This window comes from Bufo bufo, chromosome 3 (genome assembly GCF_905171765.1).
Source record: "Bufo bufo chromosome 3, aBufBuf1.1, whole genome shotgun sequence".
In the NCBI taxonomy this organism is placed as follows: Eukaryota; Metazoa; Chordata; class Amphibia; order Anura; family Bufonidae; genus Bufo; species Bufo bufo.
The window spans coordinates 544,937,110-544,959,683 of NC_053391.1; the positions used below are offsets into that span (position 1 = coordinate 544,937,110).

Consider the following 22,574-nt stretch of genomic DNA (forward strand, 5'->3'; position numbering starts at 1 on the left):
GGGCCACAGATCATCTGGTACTGGTCTGCGGGGAGTGTTGAACGGCAGGGACAGTAACTGTTGGCTCCTGTGTTCTGTTGTTTAGCCTAATTGAAATGCATAATGAAAATGTGGAGTCATGTGAAATATGTGATGATGATGATTACACCCTCTTTCCTTTGCTTAAGGCCACTAGACTAAAGTGCTAAGGTGCGTCATCGTGACTTCCTGTGCCGGGTCAGAGGCGGTGTGACAACATCATCACGCCGCCAGAGACCCAGCGCAGGAGTCGCGTCCGCTTGTACTGTAAAGCAGGGAGCCTCTTTCCTTTGCAGGTTGTGATCAGGGAAGAAGCTCCCCCTGCTGGTAAAGATGTATGTGATTTAGAAATGCTAATTGATGTTGAGTGCACACAGCTGAGGAAACCCACTGTGATAAATGTGCAAGAAAGTGTGCCAGTGCTAGAGGGTGTACTATGCGTACCAGGTTGTGGATAAGCAGTCTCCGCAGTGTTCTATGGTTAGCAAGCTCGGGTGCAGGGTTGTTGAAGGTGTTGTGACATACAATGTGAACCAGACACATGAAAGAGCCTGACTTGGATCAGGACATGAACCTGATCAAGCTGGCAGAAGTCAGCATAGAGTCCGACAGCTATACCCCAGCAGTGGAAGACTGCCTGGCATATCAGTATAGCTGCAAACATGAGGCTGACATTTCTCATCTAGTAGAGAAGAAGGTAAATAGGAAACCTGAGGAGGAGAGTCTGAAAAGATGCAAATAAGTCCAAGCCAGAGCATGTTGAGAATGGTCTGGAAATGGTGACACCGTGTTGCTGGCGAAGGCAGAGAAAATGGAACAAGTTTCTACTCTTTCAACATCTGCTGAACAAGTTCATGGGGCTGATGTGGATCCAGAAGCCAAGAGACTCATGGTAGTGAGTAGCCAGGACCTGGTCATGAAAGACATCCGTTCTGTCGTCGACACTTTTTAAGGAAGCTAGCAGCCTTCTGGGGAAGAAATATGGGAACACGGCTGACCAGTGTGCAGATGCCGTCTACTATTATGGGATGGCTCTTCTGGAGCTTGTATGAATGGAGAACAATGTCCTGGGTAACACTCTGGAGGGAATGCCATAAGAGGAAGATGAAGAGTCTGATAAGGACCCCAATATCCCCAGTGCCTCCAACCTTCATAAGAAAGAAAGGGAGGAGTTAAGAGTGTAGGTATATGATCCCATTTTCGAGAAGGATAAGAAGGCTAACAAAGTGAATGTAGACTCCAAAGAGATAAAGGCTGAAGAAGCTAGAGCAGATGAGTTGGAGTGGGAGAAATCCTCAGATGCTGCAGCGACCAAAGATGAGGCTAAAGGCATCTCGGCAGAAGTGGAAAAAGCCACTGAAGAAGCAGAGGACTCTAAATCTGCTGCCAAACCTGAGGAAACCACTGCTGAAGAGAAGGAAGAGCGTGGAAATGGAACTTCTGATCGTTCCAGAACTAGCAAGTCTGGAAGCAGAGATGCTGAAAGATCTATAAAAAAAGAAGTGGAAACAATATTGAGGTCCCTGGAAGGGAAACTGCAAAAAGCCAAAGAAGAAGTGAACCAGATGCGTCTAAAAGGAGTGAGCAGCGAAAAGCATGCTCTGTGGAAGGAGCTTTGCAAAGCAAAGGTAAAAGTGTCTGGACACGACCATGACTGGGAACAACTATGCGAACAGTTCAGTCAAGAGCTGCAGCAGTCCAAGAAAGGGCCTGAGCATGTGCGAGAGCCAGAGAAGCTAAAGGGAGAGCCTGTCGTTTGGACAAAAATATCTTCTGAAAGGTGTTCCAGAAGCCAAGATAGAAACTCTGAGAATAAAGAGAGAAGAGAGATGCGGTCTTTTGATAAAATAAAGAAACAAAGAGAGCATGAATGCCAGAAAGACAAAGAGAGTGAGGTAAAAGAATGCGAAAGCGCATCATTGTCGCTCGTGAAAGAGTAGGATGAGTAAGAGTGTCTGGCCGTTAGATGGGCACTGTAACAGCGGCTGCGGTGCGCCGCTGTTCCCCCGATTGCCGCTGCAGTCCAGGACACTCTGTTTGTATAAGTGATATTGCTTCTGAGGATTCCGCTCCACAGCTGCTATTCAGCCCTGGACACAGCCTGAGTTCGGCTGGTGTCATGTTTCCCTGCTCTAGGGGCGGCACGCATCACTCCCTGGGCGGGCTGGGTTAGGTCAGGTGACCTTGCTGACCAACTCTGGCTCTACTGCAGGTATTTATGTGGTTCATCCCTTCTCCCAGATACCTCAGTGTTAAGGTCCTTGTCTTTTGCTAAAGAGCCTGTGAACCACTGGTGCTCCTGACTTGTACTTTGTTTCTGGACTTTGCTTATCGTCTGATCCCTGCCTGTTTGATTTGTATTTGATACCTGGGTAGGTACCACAAGTACAAGCGTAGTCAGGTGGCAGAGTCGTTACCAGGAGCGACAATGCAGGACCGAAGGATAAGGTAGAGATGAAGTCAGACAGGCAGAGTATTAGGGCAGGTGGCACAGGAGCAGGTCAGGCAATCCGGGTCAGCAACAGGAGATACGAATCAAACAGGCAGGGATCAGACGATAAGCAAAGTCCAGAAACAAAGTACAAGTCAGAAGCACCAGTGCTTGACAGGCTCTTTAGCAAAAGACAAGGACCTTAACACTAAGGTGTCTGGGAAAAGGGCTGAACCACTTAAATACCTGCAGGAGAGACAGGGTTGGTCAGCGAGGTCTCCTGACCTAACCCAGCCCGCCCGGGGAGTGATACATGACACCAGCCGAACTCAGGCTGTGTCCAGGGCTGAATAGAAGCTGTGGAGCGGAATCCTCAGAAGCAATATCACTTATACAAACAGAGTGTCCCGGACTGCAGCAGTAATCGGGGGAACAGCGGCGCACCGCAGCTGCTGTTACAGGCAATGGAGTCCCTTAGATGTTATCTACTGGGTAGAAAGAAAATTTTTGCGACAAACCAAGCTCTGCTGGCTTGGGTGTGGCAGAATAAAGGGAAAAGTGTGACTCTGGCCACATCTTCTGGAGGACACGGTGAGATGTGGAAAAATGTTCAGACCTCCAGTCTGAAAAAGAGGGGGGCGTCATATGTTCACAGGGCACTAATGGTGGGCATTATATCTACTGTTGCCTAAATGGGCATAAAAGGAGGCACTAATACTAAATATCTGTGTGCTGTTTGTTCAATTATGTAAAAAGAAGTTGTGGTCAGGAGACATCATCAGAGCAATCTGTGCAAGACTGAGAAAAAAGTGAACAACTCCAATCAGAGTAGACATTACTTGTAAGTCATTGAGGGGGGGTCTATACAGATTCCTTAATTACTGTATCTTGGACCCCTCAGTCCGCAAGATAATAGTTTGGTGTGAAACTGGTCCCTGGCACAAAAAAGGTTGGGGACCACTGCCCTATTTTACCCCCATAACAGTTCCTATAAAATAGTACTTGGGCTTGAGCAAACCGACGTTCGGATCATAGATCCGAAGTCGGTTCATTAAAATACCTTGATTTTAATGCTGTTTCTATACAGCATTATTAAAATGTATTGGCTCAGTGGAGTGAAAGTTGGTCTCGCCTGAAGTCAGGCAAGACTTCTGTGAATTACTACTATATTCATATATGTGTAGTGAAAACAATTTTAAATAACAAGCTGAAGTGGGCTTTGGTGCCGAGGTACCAGCCAGTACCAAAGTCCACTTCGGATTGCTATTTTAAATTGTTTTAAATAAGCAGATATGAATACAGTAGTAATTCACCAAAGTTTCGCGCAACTTTGGGCAAGATGAACTTTGGCTCCACAGATACATTTAAACGTATTGACTTCTACCCACAGAAGGCCATATTAATGCCCTTTTAATAAGACCTGACATACTTCCTATATAATAATTCAAGCCACAATGTCTATATAATAACATCAACTCTGACATTAGGCTTCTCTTAAGCAGGAAATTAAAAGTTACATGCTAATTAATGAAAAGATGAATAAGAATATTAACTATTGTGATGATTACTACATAGAAGTATGCTGTGTTTAGCAAAATTTTGGTTTCTAAAATAATTAATTGGGTTATTTGAGCTTAGGAAGGATGTCTGTAAGGTAGAATTATTTTTTTTATCACACAGGAGCATACACAGATCTCATAATCTTTAGGTAATTGGATTCCAGCTCACCCGCTTTCTCTTTGAAAGGTGCACGGAAAAAAAAGGATGAAGCCTTGTTGTAGTAATTTTGTAAGAATTGAAAAAATACAAATAACTGCTCGGGGAGGAGATTTGAAAAAACCTATTGTGTGCAGAGAGGCTTACTGGATCTTACGTCTGAAAACTAGAAGTCCAGCAGGACTTAATGTTAGAAAAGAAATAATGCATGTGTACTAGTTATGTTATCATGAAGTTCTTTCTGACCGTATTACATATAATATGGTTTGACAGTATGCATAGACTTTCAGTTAATTTAAATAGAGTCTCTATATGCCAAGCTTTTTGTCAATACTTGGTTTTATAATGCCCATTTGTATATGGACCGGTAAGCAGACCTAGCGGTTATTTAACCATGATAGCCAACACACATATGAACTTTATTTAATCGTGTTGATTAGTTTCACTGGGCATATAGAGTATTTTACGATGCCCACACACATAGAGATATACATATAGAAGGGTTGCGGCTCTGCGGGCCAGTCCATATAAAAAATTTTATTACATTTATTTGCAATTTTTTCATGTTTTATTTTTTTTTATTTTAGAATTTTTATTGTGACAATAAATTTTCTTTTTGTTTTTTATCCAAATAGAAAGTAAAACTTGTAATGTATTGGGTTAAAATCAAGACCTAGGAGTTTTCAGTTTGTTGCCACAAACAGTGATTTGAAATCACCCCCGCACCTGTTAATCCACTCCCAAAGGAGCGGCTAGGGGAGGAGGCTGGGAGGCTTTCTTTTCCTATAAAAGTGGCAACTTCAAAATACTCCTCAGTCATGAATAAGAACGTTGTCGTTTGAAACGTGTAGACTGACAAGGGCATCATTGGTTATGAATCACCCTGCACCTCTGTACCTGTTATAACGCATGACCAAATAAAGGAATCTACGACTTCACCAATTTGAGTGCCAGATTTCCTTCTTACAAAATTACAGATCTCATAATGCCCCACAGCAAAACTTAGTACGAGCCCCTGTGTCCCACTTAGTTTCCCAGTTTGATGCAACAATCACTCCCAGACAGGACAAAGTGCAACTTCCCAGATTTCAGCCGAATTTACGTGTTTTTTTTATTAAGCAGAAAAAATGTTATTTAAAATAAATGTAAAAAAAAGTCGCCCTCCATTTCACCCACTTTACCCGACTTCTATGTCAGAAAAAGCAGAATAAGTGCAAAAATATGACTCTCAATCTGAACAACATATTTGTCAATGTAATAACACCAGACAACTAGCAAAATAGATCAATAAATCTGCTTCCCTTCTATTGTAAAGCTGCCTCTTGCAGCCACCACTAGGGGAGTTCAGTGCATAGGACTTCATACAGTTACCATTAACTGGAATGGGCACTGAAATAATCTTTTGGCGTTGAGTTCCCCCTAGTGGTGGGTGCAGTGTTTATTTGTAGAGAAAAGAGAAAGGAGGTTGGGCCCCCCTCCCCTGGGCCCCAAAATAGTCACACGGTCTGCCTCCATTGAAGATGGACTACTGTTATCACAGTATGTCACACTCTCACCTTTTTGAGCTGCTCTGCTTTCATCTCTTTCAGTTTTCTTTCCTCTTCTTCCTTTTGCTGTTGTCTGTAAGTCTGATGCTTTGACTGTAATATATTACATAAGGAATAGTAGTTATGGATAATTTGTGTTTTATAAAATAACAAGATTCTGAGAAACAGAATTGATTACTAGAAGTAACTAATAATCAGGCAACATTGACAAGTGATGAAATACTTAATTAATCCTGAAAGTCCTGTAGTATGCTGGGACAAGACCATCAACAGTGGTACAGTGGATTATTCATCTAGAATCAATAAAGCCCACTGAAGAAAAAATTTTTGTCCGCTTTATACTTCAGAATCAGCTATCCTGGGCTTATTAAATGTTTTAGTGTAGAGATGGTGTATTTCCATCCTTGATGACACTTTACATCTTCATTGTACATGTCTTATTTTTTATTTGCTCATGTTATTCTATGTCCAGCATATATGCATTTTTACTTGCCATCAATCAGAGTCAGTCGGGCAGTGGGAGGGCCAATAAGGCCACATGAGCTGCCTTGTTCATACGAATGTTCCTTCCAGCTGCTCAGAATCTTTTTACTTGGCTAAAGATCTCCATATGTGGATGTTTATGGTAAATCGCAGTGACTTTTATTGACTTGTACTGAAAAATGATCAAATGGAAAACAATCTATAAAAGAGGTCAGCAACTCTGGCACTCCAACTCCCTTCATGCTCCAGTCAGTTTGATGGGTGTTCTGCGAACAGCCGAGACAAAATGCATGCTTGGAGATGGTCAGGTTGCTGCTGACCCATTGCTCTATATAACGTGAAAGTTAAAGTGTAACTGTCGTTTCAGTTTAAAGAGTCTTCTATCAAAGCTGTAACTAAGAGTGACTAAGGAAAGTCTGACTTCAGTCTTCAGCATTTTACTGAGCACTAAAGATGCCTGTGTGTAACAAGTCAGGCAGATGGACAGTGATAGTTAGGCTGCATGTCAATAGTCAGGGACAGTGATAGTTAAGCTGCATGTCAATAGTCAGGGACAGTGATAGTTAGGCTGTATGTCAATAGTCAGGTTAAAACATTCGGGGCCTGGGCCCCTGATGTTTTGTCCCAGGCCCCGAATGTACTGCCTGCCAGACGGATCCAACTGTATTGCCATCTTCAGGATGGCAATACAATTGAACCTAATGCCCTGCAAGATCTGAAGGACCTGTGATGACATCACAGTCCATGTGATCAGTTCAGAATGCAGTAGCTGAAAAGGACCTGCAATGATGTCACTGTCATCTGACCAGTGCAGGAGAGGACGGTTAAGCAGTGAAAAGAAGTCATGGGAAGAAGCTGTGGTGAGGTCTGCTACATGAGGAGAGGTAAGTGAGGGGGTAAATGACTCTGTGCGAGAAGCAGAGCAATGTTAGGAGTTGTAGTTATTTAACTGGGACTGTATGTTAAGGCTGAAGGGAGGGAAGTTATTTACATAGGACAGTGGGGTGGAGTGATGTTATTTACATGGGACTAAAAGTTGAGGGGGTGATGTTATTTACATGGGAGTATATGTTGAAGGTGGCTGTGGGAGGGAGTGATATTACATGGGACTTAATGTTGAGGGGTAATGTTATTTACATGGGACTGCATGTTGGAGGTGGATGGGGAGGGGGTGATTTTATTTATATGGGACTGTATGTAGAAGGTGTATGGGGGAGGGAGTGATGTTATTTACATGGGACTGAATATTGAGGGGGTGATGTTCCTAACATGGGACGGTATGTTGAAGGCGGCTGGGGAGTGGGTAATGTTATTTACGTGGGACTGTATATTGGAGGGTGCAGGACAGATGATGTGATGTTATTTACATGGGACTGTATTTTGGAGGGGCTGAGGAAATATAATATTTGAGGACAGTAAACGGAGGAATATAACTACAGGGGGTACTGCAGGGGGCATTAAAAATACTGGGGGCGCTTCAGGGCGAGCATTATAACAGTAGGGGGCAGTACGAATATTGCCGACACTTCAGGGTAACCATTATAACAGTAGGAGGCAATATAAATACTGGGGGCAATGTGGGGGCATTTTAAATCCAGGGGACATTAAGCGTTCTTATTACTACTGCAGGCTCTATAGGAGAGACTTATAGATCTGCATTATTTCTACTTATATACTACTAATATAGCACTATGGGGAGTCTGATTACTAATGATGGGTCTGTAGAGATCTTTATTACCACTGGGGGAACAATAGGGGGCCTTATTTCTTCTGGGGGCTCTGTAAGGGCATTATTAATACTGGAGGGCTCTTCTACTAATGGGAGAACTCTTGGGGAGCACTATCACTGTTGGGGCACTGTAGGGGGCAGTATTACTAATGAGGGCATTCTAGAGGGGAATTTCTATTGGTGGGACTATAAGAAGTACCGTTACTATGGGGAGCACTCATTTTTCTTCAGCATAGTATTTGGGGGTACAGAAAAGTGAGGAAGCCAAGATGTCTGTGTGTCACACTCTGCAGAGACGAGGCATGGCTGAGAGAAGTTATCTGGACCGAATGGAGAAGATGATGACAGAGAAGATCGCCTGGAGGCACTGGATGTGAAAGGTAAGTGCTGCTGTATAGCTGTATAGCAAATACAATAAAATGTCTTCCGAGCTAGTGTTTGGGGCGGTCGGTCGACTAAGAGAATTGGGCCATATGCATTGGGGCTTGGGCCCCAGATCTTTTGAGACTCTAGCAATGTCCCTGGTAAGAAGACTCTTTACACTCTGTTTTCTGGTAGAAAGAAAAGCATATTTCCCTAATTAAGTGCATTACAAAAATGTTTAACATCCCTGTCCCTACACAATGTTAAAAAATAAACAGAACAGTTTAATAGTTACACTATAAGTAAATATTCACATGTAAAAGAAATGCTAAAGCGTCAAATATTTATACAAATTTACAAATTCACTAAATTTACTACACAAGATATAATTGAATGTATAACCATATTAATTTAAAAGGTCTACATGTAAGTGGCTGCATCACAAGCTTGCTAAGATTTACAGAAAATTGCTTAGAAACTGCAAGAAGACAAGCCTAAGGGAAGCTACTAAGGGACAACAAGATTTTACAGTAACTTTTACTTAGGTGCTTCAACAGGGAACGCATTGGGGGAGAGTACCAGTCATGGGGAAGAATAAACATTAACATTGAAAAAGCATAATAGTGGGGGTATCATGTTTTGCTCAGTCCCTGGCTTGTGAACGTAGAAAGAAATAAACAAAATGAAAAAATAAACCTGCTGCACTATGCAAGAAAACTGCATATTGGCAAAGTAAAGCATGAAAGTGTCTACAACTGGACACAGCATAAATATTTTTGTAAAGAACAGAAAAAACTGTTGTCCTTCTGTGTAAAATAATAGAGACCCATACACAAATATATGCTCTGATTTATCAAAACTGATATAGAGGAAAACTGGCTTAGTTGCCCACAGCAACCAACCAGATTCCACCTTTAATTTTTCAGAACTCGTTGAGAAAATGATGGAATCTGATTGGTTTCTATGGGAAACTGAGCCAGTTTCCCTTTACACCAGTTTTGATAAATCAGAGCCATAGTGTACAAGGCTGTAATTTTTATATAGTAATAGTTGCGCATTTAAACATGTATTCTGTTTAATAGTTGTAATGATGTTTTATTGGTGTAAAAAAACACAGCTAAATCTGATGTCATTCCATGTTGTTACACAATGAAACATGAAGAAGTCCACAGCAGGGGTGCCAAACACATTTACAGGGAATTACACCAGTTTCTTCAATTTTCTTCAAAGGCTTATAGTATGAGTATATTTTTCAAGAAGGAAGAAATGCACTTAAGTACGATCAAACAAATGTTGCAAAGAAATACATTCAGAAATAGATAAATCATATTCACTGATCAATGAATGCTTTAAACAACAAATGTTTGAGATTTGTCCTCTGTCAGAGAACATCAATATCCCATCAATATACTTCAACATCAGGAAAGCTTTTAAACCTCTAAATGTTGTAAATGGAGGTCAGCAGGCAAAAAAGGAAAGAAAACTTCAAATTCAAGAAATTTTCTCATATGAGCACTATACATACTGAATTGGGTGTCATAGCATAATGTATGACACAGGGTGATTAAAAAAAGAATGGTGCAAAATTATAGTCCCAGTGTTCATAAAAGAGAATATAAGACAGATTTATTAACATGAAAAAACACACTGTCTATCCAAGATTTATCTATACACTTCCAGTGTTTGATGTGAACTCCACTGGTGACATGGCAGATGTCTAAGCGGTAGTCCAGACTCATATTCTCGGATATGGACTCCACGTTTTAAGTGATCTCAGGTCGCTGAGATCATGTGGCCAGGGGAGGGAGGGGCAGAAACACAGAGTCCCTGATGTAACCTCACAGAAAAAAGTTGTAGGTTGTTAGGTCTGGTGATCGTGGAGGCCTGCTCAACATTGGTGAGTTATTTATTATGGCCCTGCTGATCCAACGGTCCAGTAGAGTTTCATTCAGGTATCAACGAACATCCATTTGGAAATGAGGAGGAGCACCATCCTGGCAGATATTCCTCTATTTGTGCCATAACTCATTCCCTTAACATTTCCAGGTATTAATGCCCAGTATCCTCAGCAAATAAGAAGGGACAGTAGCCTTTGTGCCTGCTCATTGCAAAGAATACCTTACTTTGGGGCTACATGTCCTCGATAAGGCATGTGGGTTTTCTGAGCCCTATAGTCTAACTTTGTGTCTGCCGACCTTCCCACTGAGTTAGTTCCATACCAGTTAGCCAGGTCCACTTGCTAGGGCTATGCTCATACACGATTCTAATCAATTTCACTGTCTCCACAGAAGTCTTTAGGTGTCACACAGGCTTTTCCCATCACATACAGAAAACAGCCAGCGGTTTCAAATTGCTTCACGCAACATTAAATGAAGTTTCTATGTGGATCAGGGGCAGATTGGCCATAGACCCTACAGGGAAATTTCCCGGTGGGCTGATGCCTAGGGGGCCACTCAAGCCCTCTTGGTGGCCGTAGGCCAGGTACATAATTATCTGATGCTCAACGACCGCAGTTCCCTCCTGAAAAGCTTTTTCTTGCTGTGATGTTGCCATCTTAAACCTGCCCCATTGTGTTGTTCAAATACTTTTATTGAAAAGGACAGGAAAAAAGAACAATAGATAACAACTTTGAAGTGTATCAAGTTACTGTCATTAGTATATTCCACAGCAGAATGAGTTCTTTTGAAAACTTTCTGTAAAGGTCAGAATTTTCTCAAAAGCTCGATGTACAGTAGTTGACGTCAGGCAGCCGTGAGGTGCGGTATTCGTCACACATGGGTAGTAAGTAGAAAACCTCAAAACTCAGGCCTGAGTAACCAGTGAAGGTGATCTCTTGTCTGAATACCCATGTGTGACGAATACTGCACCTCACGGCCGCCTGGCATCAACTACATCGAGCTCTCGAGATACATTTTAGAAAGAAAATGAGAAAATTATGACCTTTACAGAAAGTTTTCAAAAGAAATCATTCTGCTGTGGAATATAATAAAAGTACTCAAGATGAGGTCTTGGAGAACAGTAACGTAAATAATTATAGTACCACAGGAGCAGACATTGAAGATTAAAGGAGACTTGATTTCACTTGATGTGCCTTTAACCTGCATGCGCTTGTGAGTATATCAGCGCATTTTTACTTGACATCTAAATAGCTGTGCTTCACTATTTGGCGCAATTTGATGTTCCACAGGATGTTCTAAAGTAGAGGACGTCTGTGGGACCTGGCCTTTCTTTGACGCAGTGGGAGTGGTTATACCTGTATTTGGGAGAACTGAAACATGCGCAGTCTCATTAATCTACTAACGCTCTTTGTGAATTGTACCCACATCACTCCGGAGACTCGCTGCACATTCCATCGAAACTAACGGACTTGATTAATTCTATTTATTATTGAGATAGGTGACCCTGGCTGCTGCATTAAGAATAGACTGGAGAGGGGAGAGTCTGGTGAGGGGGAGACCTATTAACAGTGAGTTACAGTAGTCAAGGCGGGAATGGATCAGGGTAACAATGTGAGTTTTTGTTGTTTCCATAGTGAGAAAGGGGCAGATTCTAAGGATGTTTTTGAGGTGCAGGTGACATGAGCTGGAGAGAGACTGAATCTAGGAGGTGAAGGATAGATCAGTGTCAAATGTCACCCCGAGGCAGCGGGCATGCTAGCTAGGCCTGATAGTAGTGCCACACACTGAGAGGGAGATATTAGGTTTAGGTAGTTTAGTAGATGGAGAGAACACAAGAAGTTCCGTTTTTGAAAGATTTCATTTCAGATAGAGAGAGGACATGATATTAGAGGTGGCAGACAGATAATCACTGGTGTTCTGTACTACAGCATGGGTGATGTCGGGAGATGACGTGTATAGTTGTGTGTCATCAGCATAGAGATGGTACTGAAAACCAAATCTGCTGATGGTCTGTCCAATTGGGGCTGTGTACAGAGAGAAGAGGAGAGGGCCTAGGATTGAACCCTGAGGAACTCCAACAGCGAAAGGGAGAGGTGGAGAAGTGGAGCCAGTGAATGATACACTGAAAGAGTGGCCAGAGAGATAGGAAAAAAAACAGGAGAGGGCAGTGTCCTTTAGGCCGATGGATTGGAGCACTGTGAGTAGGAGATGGTGGTCTACAGTGTCAAAAGCTGCAGAGAGGTCAAGGAGAATGAGCAGAGAGTAGTCACTATTGCTTTTTGCTGTCAGGAGGTCATTTGTCACTTTGGTGAGGGCAGTTTCTGTCGAGTGTAGGGTGCAGAAGCCAGATTGTAGTGGATCAAGGAGAGAGCGAGCAGAGAGATAGCGGATAAGGTGAGAGTAGACCAGATGCTCCAAGAGTATAGAGATGATGGGAAGATTGGAGACTGGTCTGTAGTTAGTTGTGCAGGATGGGTCAAGAGAAGTTTTTTTTTTAAATAATGGAGTAATGATGTAGTGTTTGAAAGAGGAGGGGAAGATTCTAGAATAGAGGGAGAGGTTGAAGATTTTTCTTAGGTAAGTGGTAACAGCCGGAGAGAGAGGCTAGAGTAGGTGTGAGGGAATGGGGTCAGAGGTGCAGGTGGTAGGACAAGAAGAAGAGAGGAGCCTGGAGAATATTCTTCTGTGACTGGGTCAAATGTGGAAGGTGAGCTAAAGGAGATGAGTGGGGAAATGGTGTTCAATAGTACTGATTGGCTGGGAGCTGATTTCATGCCATATGTGCTCTATTTTCTCTGTGAAGTAGGCGGCTAGGTCTTCAGCAGAGAGTTCTGTGATGGGTACCATCACAGGAATCCAGGGGGTTTAAGTCTTAAGGTATTTCTCACTTACTCCCTCATCCTCCGCTGTGAGTTCCTCCATTCTACGTATCAGCTCAAATGAATCTAGCCACTCTCTAAGGGGTGGTGTGTCGGGAGACTTCCAATATCTAGGTACGACCAGATGAGCGGCTTGCAAAAACAATCTCAGGAGGCCCCTTCTCAGGGTAGAGCTGTATACCGGGAGAATAGATAGCACAGCCTCCTCAAGGGTCCATTGCAAGGTGCTGTCGCTCATCTGGCTGTATAAATTAGAGGTGGGACGATGAATCTGTTGAATCCACGAATCCCTCGAATCTTGTTGGATTCGTGGGATTCGTGGACTCGAATCCCGACGTTCGATAATGGGATTCGTTATCGAATAATCGCCCGATTCCTTGCTAAGCGGGTGGGAGTGGGCGGTTTAGTTTAACTTTAAATCAGCGCATCTTTATTACCTTACAATGAAGCTCCAGTAACAGGCAGAGCGGGCGGCGGCGTAATGTCACTTACTCACGTGACGCGCCTGCTCCGCCTGCTTCATTCATAAAGTGGGCGGAGCAGGGCGTCACGTGAGTGAGTGACGTTACGCCGCCTCCTGCTCTGCCTGTTACTGGAGCTTCATTGTAAGGTAATAAAGATGCGCTGAACCTGATTTAAAGTTAAAGTAAAAGTTACTGCCGGGCCGGGGCTGTTATGGGGAGGGGGATCTGTGGATAGCACTGTTATGGGGGATCTGTGGATGGTGTTGTTATGGGGGGATCTGTGGATAGCGCTGTTATTGGGGATCTGTGGATGAAACATATTTCATAAGATGCTATATAGTGTCATACATAGATCCCCCCATAGCATGGTCATCCACAGATCCCCTCCATAACAGTGTCATCCACAGATCCCCCTCCCCATAACATTGCCATCCACACATCCCCTCCATAACAGCGCCATCCACAGATCGCCCTCCCATAAAAGCACCATCCACAAATCCCGTCCATAACAATACCATCCACAGATCCCCCATAACAGCACCTTCTACAGATCCCCCATAACAGTGTCATCCACAGATCCCCCATAACAGTGTCATCCACAGATCCCCCATAATAGTGTTTCATCCACAGATCACTTTGTTTCTTACACCGTTCACACAATTCTTATGCACAAGATTCGTAGGATTCGAGATTCGAAAGATTCGATATATTCGAGAACCTTTTCGGATTCGGATAAAAAAAAAAATGGATTTGTCCCAACTCTAGTATAAATCATTCAAGGACCTCCAGAAGGGCGGCACCCGAACACATTGCCACCATATGTGGGACATAGTACCCACCTTCCTGCCGCAGTGCCAGGACAGATCCAAACATGAGGGGTAGAATGAGTGTAGAAGTGCAGGAGTCCTGTAACATCTGGATATGATCTTGAAGTTCTTCTCCTGGAGTCTATAGCTAATGGACGACTTGTGCGACAAAATGAATGCCTTCTCCCATTGGTCCGAGGAGAAAGATCTCCCCAACTCTCTCTCCCATGTTGCCACATACGGCAGGGAAGATGGGGTTCCCCCGTTCCCCTGGACCAACCCGTAGACCAGAGACACCTAATGTATGGGTGGAGTGGATTGAAGGCAGATAGATTCAAAAGGGGAAAGGGGCCCAGAGAGGAAGTAAAGCTTTTGAGTCTGACATATTGATACCATGCCCCACTACTGCTCCCCCCAGGGAATGAGTCAAGTGGACGCAAGGCTGAGTCCTTGAGAAAGTGGTGTACCCAAGGACTGTCCTCTTTCATAAGACCCAATATCGCTGATTGCTTCACTCCAATGGGGAAGTCTGGGTTATTAAAGACAGGGGTCATGGGTCCTGGGTGGGTAGTTAGGCCCATAGACAACGCATATCTATCCCAGATTTGCAATATTCCCATTGTCAGCAGGGGGACGTGGGGGTCTGTCCGACTTTTTAATCCAGAGCAGGTCCTGAGCTGGCAGTCCCACTTCCTGCCTTTCAAACTGAGTCCATCTTTTAGATGATCCAAAGTGGAACCAATCTAGGACATACGAAAATATTGCGGCTTTGTGGTAAAGTTGTAAGTCAGGAAGACCCACCCCTCCCCTATGCTTACCACGGGTTAAGAAACGTATACCTAATCTAGGGGATGTGCCTGTCCATGCAAAATCCAGGAACATTGAGCGGAAGGCCCTAAAGAATTTCGTTGGTAAGGGGATTGGAATAGTTCTAAAGAAATATAATATTCACGGAAGAATATTCTTTTTAGAGTATGAATCCTCCCAAACCAAGATAATGGTATTTTATTCCAAGATTGGAGATGTTTCTTAATCTCCTTGCTAATGGGGGAGAAGTTGGTTGAGTAAAGATCAGCTAATCGTGACGGGATAGCCGTGCCCAGGTAAGTGATATGTCCCTTTGCCCACTGAAAGGGGAAGGAAGACTGCAACATAAATACAGTAACAGAAGGTATAGATATGTTAAGTATCTCAGATTTGTGGAGGTTTACTTTAAAGTTGCTGAGGTATCCGAAGGTCGAGAACTCCCTCAAAATATTGGGGAAATCAATAACTGGGTTAGAACAATAGATGAGTAGATAATCTGCGTATATAGCTATCTTGGACTCCAGTTCCCTCAGTTTGACTCCTCTGATAGATTAATTGGCACTTAGGGCCCTCGCCAGGAACTCCATGACCATGATGTATAACAGTGGGGAGAGTGGGCACCCCTGCCTGGTACCATTATGTATTGCAAAGGGGGAGGACAAAGAGCCATTGACACGAACCTGGGCTCTAGGGTTGTTGTATAGAGCCAGAATGCGGGTTACCATGCAGGGTCCCAAGCCAAAGGATCTCAGGGCCTCCCTCAAAAAGTGCCAGTCCACTTGGTCAAAGGCTTTTTCAGCATCGATCGAGAGAAGACAAAGGGGGGAAGCGGTCTTATAGACCTGCGCAATGAGGGCCAAAAAGCGTATTGTATTGTCTCTCGTTTCCAATCCCGGGACAAAGCCCACCTGGTCACTATGTATTAAAGAAGGCATACAGATCTTCAGCCTATTGGCCAGAATTTTAGCATAGATCTTCATGTCTATGTTGATCAATGATATTGGTCGATAGTTACTACAGATCAGGGGATCTTTGCCCGGTTTAGAAATTACTTATATGTGTGTAGTCAACGCCTGAGGGGGGAAGGAAGAACCTTGAGCGAGTTGCACATTCTAGTAATAAGGTTAGAGACATTATCCAGGAACATCTTGTAAAAGCGGGGTGTGAATCCATCAGGGCCTGGACATTTACCAACCTCTAACTGCCTTATGACCCCTTGGACCTCTTGTAAGGTTATCTCTCTTTCCAGGGTATCCTTATTAGTCATAGATAGAGTCTTAAGGTCTTTGGAAATATCTGCAAATTTACCTTTCAGGTTATAAAGAATCTCGTAGTAGGATTGGAATTCCTGCAGAATGTCCTTAGTGGCGTGAATGCGGCCTCCCTCCCTACGATTAAGAGTGGGGATGAAAGACGTAGCTTGTCTGGGCTTGAAAATCCTCGCCAACAACCTGCCGCTCTTGTTCCCATGTTAATAAAAAAGTGTCTTGAACTTGTCTCTAGCTCCAAAATATGTTTGATCTATCAGTTTCCTTAGGGCAGTCCTCGTGTCGCACAGCTCCTGATAGGCCTCAGAAGAGAGGGAGACTTTAAGTCGCCTCTCCAGCACGGATAGCTTTTAAAGAAGTATTTCAATCTCCGCGGACCGCGTGCGATATGAGTCTACCCCATACCACACACTTTAGGGCTTCCTATTGAATTGTGGGGCTAGAGGTATCTATCGAGATAGCGGATCTAACATCTGCCACGCAGACAGGATCTCTGAGAATGTTATCATTAAGCTTCCATGAGTCCCTGGGACGTGTAGGTTCCCCCAACCTCAGGGACACCCAGGTAAAGGAGTGGTCAGAGAAGAGAATTGGTTCAACACCTGCCACAGGGGAGAAGTCGAGAAGTGAATGTGAAATAAAAAGGTAGTCAAGTAGGGGATAGGAGTTGTGAGTAGTAGAGAAAAAGGTGAAATCTTTTGTGGTGGGAAAGAATACGCCATATGTCCACCGGTCCCAAGGACTGTAGGTGTCTTCTGAATCTATGGATCACCCCAGCAGACATAGAGGACCTACCTGTTGAGGTGTCTAATGCAGTATCTAAAGGGAAGTTGAGGTCGCCTCCCAGGATGTTCGGGAGGCCATCTTTAAAGTCGTCCAAATCAGCAAACACTGAGGAAGTGAACGAGATCTGCCCCTTATTAGGGAAGTAGACATTGGCTATCACAAGTGTTCTAGAAGAAAGGGACAGTTTAAGAAAAAGGTACCGGCCTGAATCATCTGATTTGGTGTCCAGTATGGTGCAAGGGACCGATTTATGAATGGCTATGGAGACCCCTCTGGCCTTAGCATCAGCAAACGTACTATGGGACCACACTGAGAAAAACCTGTTCCTGCAATAGGGAACGTGTCCTGATTTAAAGTGCGTTTCCTGCAGGAGGGCTATAGTAATCCTCTGCTTATGGAGGTTATAAAGGATTTTGTTCCTCTTGGTGGGTTCATTTAAGCCAGTCCCATTGTATGAGCATATTTTGATAGAAGTCATGTTTCTGTAGGAAAAAGCATAAGCACTAGCACCATGCACCAGGAAGTAGGAAGGGGTGGTAAAAACATAAGGGAGGATGAAACAGACAAAGGGGAACAAACAAACAGCTCACTGAAGCACATGTGAGCCACTAGACTGAGATACAAATACCAGACAAATCAGTAGCACAAGGGGAAAAACACCCTTCTGCCACCACTATCAAAGCAAGGGGTAATTAAAAGCCTCGACGAAGCGAAAAGGCTGGATAGGTGCGTCCCCAACCTCCAACTTCTCTGATTGATGAGCAGCCCTCAGAATGTCCTCCTTTATTTTGAAAAACTGCACCAGGCATACTGTGTCTTTAGGTCTAGACGCAAAGCCCTGTTTATGCGGTCCAGTTCAATAGGGAGTGGCAATGTGCTATTCAGCAAGGAGCCAAATAGGGTCTGGATCGTGGCCTCTAGGTCACCCGCCTGGACAGTTTCAGCGACCCCTCTTATCCGCAGATTATTCCTGCGGTTGTCTATATTGTCCAGGTGGGACAGTAGCTGAGTAATATTCTAGGAATGGGCCTGCAGTACCTTCTGGTGTTTGTCTAAACGAGTGTGCATAGCCTCCTGTGTCTTTTCTGAGGACTTTACACGGTGGCCCAAGTGCTGTATTTCACCTTTTAATACCTACATCTTCATTCGGTATGTCTGCTCCAGTCAAAAAACTGATTTCTCCAAGTCCTCTTTTGTGGGCAGAGCCTGAAGCTGGGCCCAAAGGTGCCATCCTACAGTAGAGGAGCACGAGGAGGGGCTCCCTGGGTCTCTTTTAGGCGTCAAAGAGCGCAGGTTATGATCTGAGGCCAGGGAAGACGCGCTGGCGGCCATCTTTGGGGAAGCTGGAGGCCCTGTTGCAGGCGTCTCGGATCCAAAGAACTTCTGGATACCGGCATTATCAGGCTGTTGGCCAGTGTCAGGGGTGCCCTTGGCTGTTTTGCGACCCATCTGGTCGGTGTGCAGGTCAGGGAAGGTAGCTGGGTAGCTGTAAAGGCAGAAGCGAAGGGAGAGCTGCAGTTCCACACGTCCTACTCCACCATGAGCAAGCCATGCCCCCAAACTACCCCATTGTGTACAGGTTTAAACTAACCTCAGGGGCAGAAAACAGTTTTTAAAAAAACTGACTTTGTTGCCCATAGCAACCAATCACAGCACTGCTTTTATAACAACTAACCACAGCACAGCTTTCTAGTAACCAATCACAGCACTGCTTTAATTTTTTTAAGAGCTGAATTAGTTTACTTTAACTACAGGCCCTTACCTTTGCACCTTTTTTTATTGCCCTGTATAAGTAAAAAGTATATAGTGGACACATGGATAATGTACAACCGCGAATCTATTACCCGTTCAGGCTTCTTTAAATAAGTTAACATCACCCAAAGTAGTTTGTGCAAATACTTCTGCCAAAGAGTTACACTAATGTGATAAAATAATCATGTAACATATTCCATTAAAGAAGGGTGGTTTAAAAGGAGTTTCTAAGCATGTCCGAAGATCCTGTTTTGCATTACTCACTGGCTAAAACAAGTGAAATAGTAACCCTTTGGAATGGGGAAAGAACAACAATAAAAATTAAAAAAATATATTTTTTATTTTAAATCTCTATAATTTGCCAAAATGTGTAAAAATGTGGCAAAGCCTTTTATTATGAATCATTAACGTTTTACCTTATAACTAATATTTTCCGTGAAAGATAAGTTGTTGTTTTTTTTCTCCATGTTCCTGAGATTCTTTTCTGGATCTTGTGTATACTGAAAGAGTTTAGTTAAAATTACACAATTTATTTCTTCTTTTTCAAAAATCATAGAAATAAATCACGAATGAATTTACAGATAGTAGGCAACCCTAGTACTTATATTCAACTCTGGTATTCACATGGAAAACCACTGCATTGCTGCGTTTGCCATCATTTGACCTCAGAGTATATTCAGTCATCATTAGCGTTTGAATTTTTCCCATAATTTCAGAAAATCATTGCAAAAAAACACAATATGATGGTGACATGTGAATATACCCTAAGGGCTACTTCATAACAGGATATAAAAACACGGATCAAATAAGGATGCACAATACAGGTCTTTTTTTTCTAAAATTTATTCTTTTAGGTTCTGTATTATATACGTTTGTGTTCCGCATTTTGCTATATGCTGTCAGTTTTCATGCATTTTTATTGCTGGTTTAGTATTGTTGTTGAAGTATGGATAGTAAATGCTGTATACGTAACTATGCACATGTGATCTAAATCAAATATGGAAAATATGTTTTTACGTTCAACCCACTGACCTCTATGGGCTAAAAGCCGTACCAGAAACCCCCAACCATCATGTGTCATTTGGGACCATCAGTCACAAGAGTTTTGGCAGTGGCAAAGCGAGAGGTGGTGGGGGGGACCAGAGCACTTGCCCCAAGGACAGTCAGGTAAAACTGTGTAGAGGGCTTAGGTTTGTCTTCACCCTCAATCTTCTGTCTGTACTACAGAAAGTTACAACAGAAGTTATAACAGCTAAAGCTTCTTACTAGCTGCTGTAACTTGATCCAAGCAGTAGCTCTGTCAACACTGACAGAAGAGGGAGGTAGGAATGCAGAGGGCAGCTCAGTCAGGGAGGAGGCAATGAGTTTGTGCGTTAAGTTGCATTGTACAAGGGTTGGAGCTATGGTTTTGGTTTTGGTACGGCTTCAGCCTCTGAACCCCCTTTAGACACACTCTTGGTTCTCAGTATTCCATTTATACTTAGAAATAAAAAATGAGTAATTGTTTTCAGCATGTTATGAATGTAACTATTCATAAAATTCATTCAGTGGTTTTTTTTCCGGCCAATAATCGCTCATTAGCGATCATCTTGCAGTGTAATACTGTTGCCGATTGCCAGATGAACGAGCAAATGCTTGTTAATCAGGCAATTCTGATTTTTAAGCATGCTTAAAAACCAGAGCTTGTCGGCAGTAGATTGTGCTGTCTAATAGTGATCTACCGCCAGCAAGCCACTAGACAGTAGGGGCAGAGCGATGGCATAGCGATAGCTCTTCCCCATGCTGTGGAGGAGATCACTGCATGTAATAGCAGTGGTCTCCTCCGTTAGCTAGCAAGCGAGGTAACGCTTCCCTCCCGACAATCGCTTGCTCAATCAGGCTTAAGAATGCTTTAAAATAGTGTTAATAGATTATTTTTATCAATGAAAAAAATGCAACATGAACTAGAAAAGCTACAATTTATGGGGAAATTGTGTGAAGTGTTCTTGCCTCCACCAGTAGTCTACAACTGGAGTGGGCAGAGTAACTGTTGTGTGTTTGGAGTGGCTGGAGTAACTGTAGAAAGGTTGGACTGGGCAGAGTAACTTTATGGAGTGGGCAGAGTAACTGTGTGGAGTGTTTGGAGTGAGTAAAGATAGTAAACATTACACTAACCAATTGATTGAACAAATTTAAAAAGTGCAAATGGCAAGCTTGATAGAGTGAGAAATGCATTTATTTATTTATTTATATAGCATAACATACATTTATAAAAAAAAACATTAGCAGCCGATATGTGTAGGTTCAGCTCACACTCTAGCTTTTGTCACTCTGCTGGCTGCTCGCACACCTTAGTTCCTATGGCAACTTACTCTACAGCAAGGGCAGAGAAGAGCGGTTAAAAAATCAAACTGCTCCAACTTGCTCACTTCACTGGCGGTTGCCATTTTCAAACTGTTGTAGTTTAAAAATTATAAGTCCTACAGCGAAGAGCTTTTTATTGTGAAAATCACAAGACCCAGACCTACATATTGATGCACACTGCACAGTATGTCTCTGAAATATTAAAAATGAAGGCACAGTCTCAGTTTAGAGATTGCCCTTCAAATTTGAGGTGGCTAGAGTGGAGTTTCAATAAATGTCAATGGGCAGCGTAATTTGCAAACAAATGGTCATATTGTGAAAACTATCAGGACTATGGCAGCAGGGATATCTGAACGTTTTGTTATACGACTTGTGTAGGTGGGCTTGAAAATGAGGGAGTGGTGGCAGTTTAGAAATCATGTTCTGATTTTTCAGCTCCCACTCTAGTTTTGAACATTCCGCCATTCATTCCTATGGGACCAATTTTGACACAAAAACGCCAATATTTTGTGCACAATTCGGCAAAACGTTCCACAAAGTAATAGCACACCAATCTGGAACAATCCGCACGTTTCGGTATATTACTGTCTATGTAGTGTAAAAACTGGGGGAGGAGTTAGGGTGGTAAATTTGGCTATAATAAAAAGAATATATATGTGAGATAACAGTAAGTGGTCTTGCCATGCAAGAACACTTAATGAACAAAAGAGGAATGTAAACCAAATCAGTATTGGATGTGACCACCCTTTGCCTCTAAAGCAGTATCAATTCTTCAAAATACACTTGCACACAGTTTTTGAAGGAACTCAGCAAGGAGGTTGCTCCAAACATCTTGGGAGAACTAACCACAGGTCTTCTGTGGATGTTGGCTTGCTCAAATTATTTTGTCTCTTCATGTAATCCAAGACAGACTCAATAATGTTTAGATCAGGGCTTTGTGAGAGCCATATCATCACTTCCAGGACTCCTTGCTCTTCTTTACACTGAAGATAGTTCTTAATGGCATTGCTTGTAAGTTTAGGGTCATTCTCCTGCTGCAGAATAAATCTGGAGCTAGGCATCTCCTTGATGGCATTGTAGGATGGATAAGTATCTGCCTGTATTTTTCTGCACTAAGGACACCATAAATCAACAACTCCATTTGCCTGAAAACTTTGAGCTGATTTAGTGGTCTTCATAGAAAAATTGCAGGCAAAGAGCTATACCTTTAAGGTGGAAACAAGGTCAAGCGGCATAACTATGCACTAAAACATAGAGACTGGGGTGACAAAATTTTGAATATTT

The 22,574-nt window shown here is 43.0% G+C and overlaps 1 protein-coding gene across 2 annotated transcripts in view; it reads right to left on the minus strand.

Annotated features, from left to right (window-relative positions):
• The window catches only part of EPSTI1 (epithelial stromal interaction 1), a 198,141-nt gene that overhangs the window by 33,664 nt on the left and 141,903 nt on the right, over positions 1–22,574 (minus strand). For both annotated transcript variants that reach the window (XM_040425422.1, XM_040425421.1), the window contains 2 exons: positions 19,364–19,447; positions 5,722–5,805 (listed from right to left, as the gene is read on the minus strand). In XM_040425422.1, coding sequence (XP_040281356.1) covers positions 5,722–5,805; positions 19,364–19,447 — 168 coding nt within the window. The remainder of the gene's footprint in view (positions 1–5,721; positions 5,806–19,363; positions 19,448–22,574) is intronic.